The sequence below is a fragment of the Oryctolagus cuniculus genome, chromosome 19 (assembly GCF_051225735.1).
Source record: "Oryctolagus cuniculus isolate XC-2025 breed Fujian yellow rabbit chromosome 19, ASM5122573v1, whole genome shotgun sequence".
NCBI classification, from domain to species: Eukaryota; Metazoa; Chordata; class Mammalia; order Lagomorpha; family Leporidae; genus Oryctolagus; species Oryctolagus cuniculus.
Window position 1 is genome coordinate 17592019 of NC_142885.1, and position 7647 is coordinate 17599665.

General features: G+C 57.8%; 1 protein-coding gene across 1 annotated transcript; it reads left to right on the plus strand.

Moving 5' to 3' along the window:
• The first annotated feature begins 62 nt into the window (after positions 1 to 62).
• DNAJC30 (DnaJ heat shock protein family (Hsp40) member C30) lies at positions 63 to 3679 on the plus strand. Its single transcript, XM_017337949.4, has one exon. The coding sequence runs from the start codon at positions 101 to 103 to the stop codon at positions 782 to 784; it is 684 nt and encodes a 227-aa protein (XP_017193438.1). The 5' UTR covers positions 63 to 100; the 3' UTR covers positions 785 to 3679.
• The last annotated feature ends 3968 nt before the right edge of the window (positions 3680 to 7647 follow it).

Sequence of the window (7647 nt, forward strand, 5' to 3'; positions counted from 1 at the left end):
CCTCCCTATTCAAGTGATTGGCTACGGGGCCCACGCCTGCCAATTCCTTGCGCTTCCCATTGGCCGGTCCGTCTCCCAGCGGTCGCCGGCTCCGTTCAAGATGGCAGCCGCGCACAGTCCGCGGTGGTCGCGGCTGCTACTCTGGCGACTGTGGCGGACCTGGGAATTCGCTCCCAGTTCGGCGTCGAGTGTGGGCCTGCGAGCAAGAACCTATTCTCGGGGCGACGGCCCGTACTCGCGCACTGCGCTCTACGAGCTGCTCGGCGTCCCCCCCACGGCCACGCAGGCTCAGATCAAGGCGGCCTACTACCGGCAGAGCTTCCTCTACCACCCCGACCGCAACTCCGGCAGCGCCGAGGCTGCCGAGCGCTTCACGCGCATCTCCCAGGCCTACTTGGTGCTGGGCAGTACCACACTCCGTCGCAAATACGACCGCGGGCTGCTGAGCGACGAGGACCTGCGCGGCCCCGGCGCCCGGCCCTCCAGGACGCCCGCGGCCGACCCCAGCCCGCCCCGGCCCCCGCCGGCCGCCTCTCGGGCCCCGCACGGGGGTCGGGCAGCCCCTGGGGGTGCCGAGCGCACCATGTTCGACTTCGACGCCTTCTACCGGGCACACTACGGGGAGCAGCTGGAGCGCGAACGGCGCTTGCGGGCCCGGCGGGAGGCCCTTCGCAAACAGCAGGAGGATCGCGCCACCAAGGGCTTCAAGTGGGATGAGGTCCGGGACACGACCTTCATTTTCCTCTTCCTTTTAGTCTTCATCATCGTCGGCTTTCGGATCTGAGCGGAGAGAGGCGGGAGGAGCCGCGGCTCAGCCGGTCCCGGGACAGCGGCCCTGCTGGCCCTCGGAACTTTTGACCTTCCCTAGTCTACCTCGGCTTGGGGTCCCAGGAGCTGAACTCCCTCTGCCCTCCCCACCCGCCCAGCTACGTCCCTCCCCGAGGGTCCAAGAAAGAGCCCCCTCCCCCCAAGATGGAGATTCTCGGAAGTCCGGAGTGCAGGGTTTCCCCGGGTCCCTTGAGTGCCTGCTTCCCTCGGATGTTGTCAGCGACTGGACCACTTGCTCTGGCTTTATTGTGAGGCCCCAAGCAGGACTTATCTGCCCCCCACCGAGCCGCGTGGGGGCTTCTCTGTAACCTTGAAAAGTGCAATACGCCCAAGCACTGGCTGCCAAAAAAAATTCTGGGGTCGTCCGAGAACCTGTCTCTCTCTGTGAGTTCCCCAAGCCGCAGGTGGGAGTTCGGGCAGCCCCCAGGCCACTTCCCCCTCGGAGGGTGGGACACCCAGATCCCAGAGCGGAAGCACCAGTGTTCCTGTCTGTGTCCATTTAACTTGGAGGAGCTGCTCAGGGCCGTGACCGCAGAGGAGTGAGTGACTTGCTGTTTTGAAGTCTGTCCCGTTTATGGCCGGTAATTCTATGGTGATGCTGGTAGGGCCAAGGTCATCCTCGGGACAGTGTGCCTGTCAGCTGGTCATCCTGTTCCCAGGCCATCCTCCCCTCCCAGACAAGGGTCACATTCAGCTAAGAGTTCCCCGAGGGTGGCCCCTGCCCCTGTGTAGCTCGCAGTGCTCATCACAGCCCTCCCCCAAGTCCTGGAAGCAAGGGTGCTGGAGCGGAGGGAACTGAAGTGGGCCGGGCTGCTGAGCAGGGTGGCCGGGCCCAGAGAGACAGGCCGAGGCAGGGGCCCAGAGCTGCAGCTGGGAGGCTCCTGGGCCTGGGGCAGTGGGGCTGGCCATGGGGTTGCAGGTGCTCAGGGGGCTGCACTGGGGCCCAGTGGAAGGCTGGAGCAGAGCAGGACTCTTGCCAGGGGTCCAGAGCAAGAGGGAGGGCCCGAGTCCAAGGTCTGAACAGAATCGGAGGTGCCTGGGTGTATTAGCAATTCCTGTACCCATGGTGTCTGATCCTCGGGATAAACCCACACATAGTCCAGGTGGGGGCTGGGCTCCGACATCCCTGTGGGGCGGCCACAGAATGGGCCCACCCTGGTTTACTGTCCTGGCTCCGTGAGCCTTGATGTCGGGGGTGGGGGTGTGTACTTTTGGAAAGAATGTCGACTGTTGGTATGTTTCATATTTGGAAAGCAAGAGGGGCCATTTGTTGAAAAACAGGCCGAGGGGGATGGGAGAACGGAGCCCTGCAGACAAACCTGGCAGGAGCCGTGGATGGCTGACCAAGGGGGGGGGACTACTCGAGCCTCAGGGCTTTGGTTCTTTGTGGGTTCGTGGAGGTACATGGGCCCCTTGGCGTAGACCTCCCAAGTTTGTTTATGCTCCGTGAAGCCCACAGCTCTGGAAGTTCTGTCCTGGGACCTAAAAAGTTACAGGTCTGGGATCACACTAAGCTTAGGGAACCTCCCTAGCCCGCCTGCAGCTCCAGGCAGGGTAGCCTGGAAGGCTCCTCCCCGTGCAGAAACAGCCCCACGCTCTGCCTGCCTCGGGCGGGGAGGGTGGGCTCTTTATGAAGCACACCCCCACCCCGGCTGCTCCCCTGGCTGACATTTCTGCCCCATGCCCCTCGCAGGGCCCCCGGGATTTTGGTCTGCTTCCACCTGCCCTGTCCAGGGGTGGCTGCACTAGGCCGTTGGGCATCAGCCTCTGCCTTCTAGGGTTGATTCCCGGATTCCCGATGGCAGACACGGAGGCCTAGCCGTGCTCCTTTTTTCTTCTGGTCACAAATAAAAAGCAAAACTTCCCAAGAATTTGGATCTGGATTGGGAGACTAGGGCGAGAGGGACCTGCGCAGGAGCCCCGGAACCAGCTGGGAGAATGTGTTCCTGCTCGCTTCCTCCGGCGTCTGGCACCTCGTGCCCTGGGTGCACCTTTGGCCCCTGCAGCCGTCCCAGTGTCAGCCAAGGTGATGACAACAGGGTTCACCCACTGGGTGGTGACCGACCCTGAAGCCACGGGTTGAGGCCGAGGCACGAAGCGGCCCCCAGCACTGCTTTCTGGGAAATGGGAGAGGCCCACGTCTCAAACCTTGAGGCTTCTTGGAAGGTCGCCAAGCTCCATGAAACCAGACAGAGAGAAGGGACAGCTGGTACGTGGTGGTGCAGGGACAAGTCCAGTCCACTCGAATTCCGTGCACCAGGAAAGTGGGCTGCATCCTGGCCTTTGCCTCCCCTCACTTCCCCAGCCCTGTGGTAAAGCCGCACACTGCCCCCTGCCCCTCAGCAGCCGGCTTGCAGCCCTGGTGGGCTTGCACGAGCAGCTGAACGTCCCTTGGCTTCCACGTTAAACCCTGTTGAGAGCCGAGTGTAGACCCCGTGACCTAGAGAGCACGCAGAGCTCTCGTTCCGTGCAGGGCCTCTGCCCTGAGGTCAGTGCCGCTGTGGATCTTAGAGCTGCCCTGGAGCTGGGGTCCTTCTTGCCACTCATCTTGAGGCGGGTGGCCCGCCCTCAGCCCCGTCAGAAGGCCTCTTTCAGGGGCTGGTGTTGTGGCACAGTGGGTTAAGCTGTTGCTTGCAACCCCAGCACCCCATAGAGGGCTCCACTTCTAATCCAGCTCCCTGCTGGTGCACCTGGGAAAGCGGCAGAAGATGGGCCACCCCGATGGAGCTCCTCCCTCCTGTCTGCAGCCTGGCAGATCCTCGGCTACTGGAGCCATCTGGGGAGGGAACCAGCAGATGGACCATGTGTCTCTCTCCCTCTCTCCCTTTTAAATAAATGTCTTTCCTAATAATAATAAGGTGTGTTTCAGAAGGATCAAGAACAGACAGATTCACAGTCCATGGACCACAGCCAACCAGTCAGCACACCGTGTTTGGCTGGCACAGTATTTGAAAATAACGCGAGCCAGTATTCAGAACCCTGTCTTTGCCTGAATTTAAGGAGTCAGCAGTCGGCACCTATGTCCCCCATCAGAGTGCTGGAGTCCAGTTCCTGGTTCTGGCTCCCGACTCCAGCTTCCTGCTCAGGTGCATCCTGGGAGACTGCTAGTTCTAGCTCCCAGCCCCAACTGCCGTAGGCATCTATGGAGTGAACTTGCCAATGGGGGCTCTCCTCAAATTTAAATTAAAAAAGGAGGTGCCTGTGTGGCCCAGTGGGTTAAGACAGCTTGGAACACGAGTCCCACATTGTGTGTTAGTTCAAGTCCCGGCTGCTCCCCTTCTGATCCAGCTGTCTGCTAAGGTGCCCAGGAAGGCCATACATGATGGCCCCTGCCACCCACATGGGAGACCCAGATGGAGCTCCTGGCTCCCGGCTTCATCCTGGCCCAATCCTGGCCCAAACCTGGCCGTTGTGGGCATTTGGGGAGTGAACCAACAGATGGAATTCTCTATCTCTCCCTGTTGCCCTGCCTTTCAAATAAGTAATAAATCTTTGGAAAGAAAAAAGCCGCAGCTTGGGACACCTGCCTCCCTTCTCAGCATGTCTGGGCTGAGTCCCTGGTCCACTTTCAAGTCCAGCTTCCTGCGGAGGTGCATAGTGAGCTGCGGCGCCGGCCCCAAATTGTTTTTCAAAACTTGAACTCTTGGCCGGTGCCGCAGCTCAATAGGCTAATCCTCCACCTGCGGCGCTGGCACCCCAGGTTCTAGTCCCTGTTGGGGCGCCGGATTCTGTCCCAGTTGCTCCTCTTCCAGTCCAGCTCTCTTCTATGGCCTGGGAGTGCAGTGGAGGATGGCCCAAGTGCTTGGGCCCTGTACCCGCAGGGGAGACCAGGAGAAGCTCCTGGCTCCTGGCTTCGGATCAGCGCGGTGCGCCAGCTGCAGCGGCCATTGGGGGATGAACCAACGGCAAAGGAAGACCTTTCTCTCTGTCTCTCTCACTGTCCACTCTGCCTGTCAAAAAAAAAAAAAAAAAAAAAAAAGAGAAAAAAAAAACCTTGAACTTTCATAACTATGTTACTGCCATGGGAGAAGCCAAGTAACATCCACCTTTTATTTTATTTAATTTTTACTTATTTTTATTTATTTGAAAGGTAAAGAGACAGGTAGCTCTTTTTTTTAAGATTTATTTACTTATTTGAAAGGCAGAGTTACAGAGAAGCAGAGAGAGATCTTCATCGCTGGTTCACTCCCCAGATGGCCACAAAGGCCAGAGCTGGGCTAATCAGCAGCCAAGAGCTTCTTCCTACTCCCACGTGGGTGCAGGGGCCCAAGGACTTGTGTCATCTTCCACTGCTTTCCCAGGGCATAGCAGAGAACTGGATCAGAAGTGGAGCAGCTGGGACTCGAACCAGCACCCATGTGGGATGCCGGCACTGCAGGGGCTGCTTTACCAGCTACACCACAGCGCCTGCCCCACCGGGGGCTCTTTTATCTGCCGGTTCACTCTGCAAATGCCCACAAACAGCCAAGGCTGGGCTGGGTCAAAGCCAGGAGCCCAGAACTCAATCTGGGTCTCCCATGTGGGTAATAAGACCCAAATAGTTGAGCCATCATCATCTGCCTCTTGCAGTGTGCATTAGCGGGAAGCTGGAACCTGAGGCATTGCCCCCCAGTTTGCTGCACTTCTGTCCATAGCGGTGATGTGTACAAGGCCTTTACGGGTTTGCATGAATTTTCGTAGACAGAAGAAGAATTTCTCTACCCCATGCCTTTCAAGTGGGGGAACCATAAATGACCATAAATAAACATGTTTCCAGTGAACAGGGTGGGAGTGTTTCTCTGTGGAAATGGATAGCTTTGGGGCCAGCGAGGTGGCACAGGGGGTAAAACTGCCCCTCCAATGCTAGCATCCCATATCAGTTCAAGTCTCTGCTGCTCCACTTCCAATCCAGCTCCCTGCTAATGGCTTGAGAAGGCAGCAGAAGATGGCCCAAGAACTTGGGCCCCTGCACACACATGGGAGACAATGCTCCTACATCTATAGCAATGGCATGGACTTAGACAAAGCCAGAGATCCCTGGGTGCAGTAACACCAACGCATTCGGTCTTTTTTTTTTTGGTGGGGGGAGCCTTGTATTCATTGGAACCGACCTGCCGGGAGCCCAGCCAACTATTGCCCTCTGTCTCACCTGGGTCAGGGGCAAGCTCTTAGCCACTGCTTACCTCAGTGGCCTTTGGTTGGTTAAGAACATATAATGTTATTGATGTCTCATATTTGGAAAACAAGAGAAGCTTAGGAGAATAAGTGGACACCAGCAAATAAGGGTTAGAGGCAACAGGATTTCTGGAGAGGTAAGAAAAAAAATTTAATAGAAAAGGAGTAGGAGTTTTGTTATCTGCCTGGGTTTTTTTGGCTCTGTGTGTAAACTGCTGGCTAGGTGAGTTCTTTCTCAGACCCCGTGATGTACAAACCCCAAGTTGGTTCTCTCACCTAGGATCATAGACAGGAACATTCCCCAAGACCCCCGAACCTGGGAGTGGAAAATTCCAGGAGGTTGCAAGCAGGACAGAGCGCCCAGACTGCCCGAAACCTTCCTGAACTCTCCAGAACATTCCATGTGCCCTTAAGCCGGGGTGGGGGGCGGGCTAAGTTTTATAGACAATGCTCAACCTTTCCCCTGGCCCACTCACAACCAGGGCCACTCCACACAGGGGTAGGGCCCCTCCCCACCTGCCTCAGGTCTCACAGCTGGACACTGAGAGGCCTCACTGCCCTGAGCTCTTTGTGGAGGGGGAGAAGTATGTGGGGACCCCCCTGGTTTCCATGGTAACACTCTTCTCCCTCCCCACAGCCTCTCTTGCCTGGGTCTCTCTCTCTTAGATGTACATGTATGTCAATGAAATATTTACCTATTTTTATTTATCTGAAAGGCAGAGTTACAGAGAGGGAGGAACAGAGAGAGAGAGAGAGAGAGAGACTGGCAAGGCAGGGACTCCGTCTGCGTGGAGTCACCCTGTCTCCCAGCTGGGTGGCAGGGCCCAAGCACCTGGGTCACCTGCTGCTGCTTTCCCTGGTGGGGAATGCAAATGAGCAAGGAGCCACCTCGGAAGTGGAGCAAGCGGGATGCTGGTGCCCTGGAGGGAGGCTCACAGGTGCCCAACCTGAGACCCTTTTCTCCTGTTGGTGACAAAAGAAAATAAAGCCGGCCAGCAGTGTGGACCAGGGATGGGAGGCAGAGGTGAGAGGGGCCCAGCCCGCCCCAGGCTGTGCTGAGCGTGGCGAGAGGCCGCCCAAGGCTGTGCCACCTTCTGTCATCTAAGATGGCTCTGGTGGCCCAGCCTGCGACAGCTCAAGCGCCAGCCAGAGGCAGCTGGGACAACCCAGGCCGAGGCAGGACGGCGGTCCTCAGTGGGCGCTCTCCGTGCTGTAACCGAGCCCCTGCCAGGGCCGGCTGACTCTCCACGACTGAAGGGCTTGCTAACGCTCACCTGGGCCAGGCCCTCCTCTAGCCAGGGCCTAACTCTCTAAGGCTCCCGTTGGGCACCCACTCCTGTGCAAGTGCACACCTGTTTCGGGAGCAGCCCTGAGCTACCGGCTGCACACGGAGAGGAAACCTGGCTCCCTGTGGTTTCCACCCGCGGGTCCGGGCTCTGCCCTCTCTGGTTCTTTGTGAAGCAGTCCCTTCGAGGTCCAAAGACTAAACCTCTCCCATGCACACGTATGCATATGCACATAAGTGTGCATACACCCATGCACATGTGCATATGTGCATGCACAGACATATGAGCAGTCACATACATACATGCACACACGTGCACACATGCAAATGCACGCGCAGACACATGAGCAATTGTGCACACATGCACATGCAAACGCTCA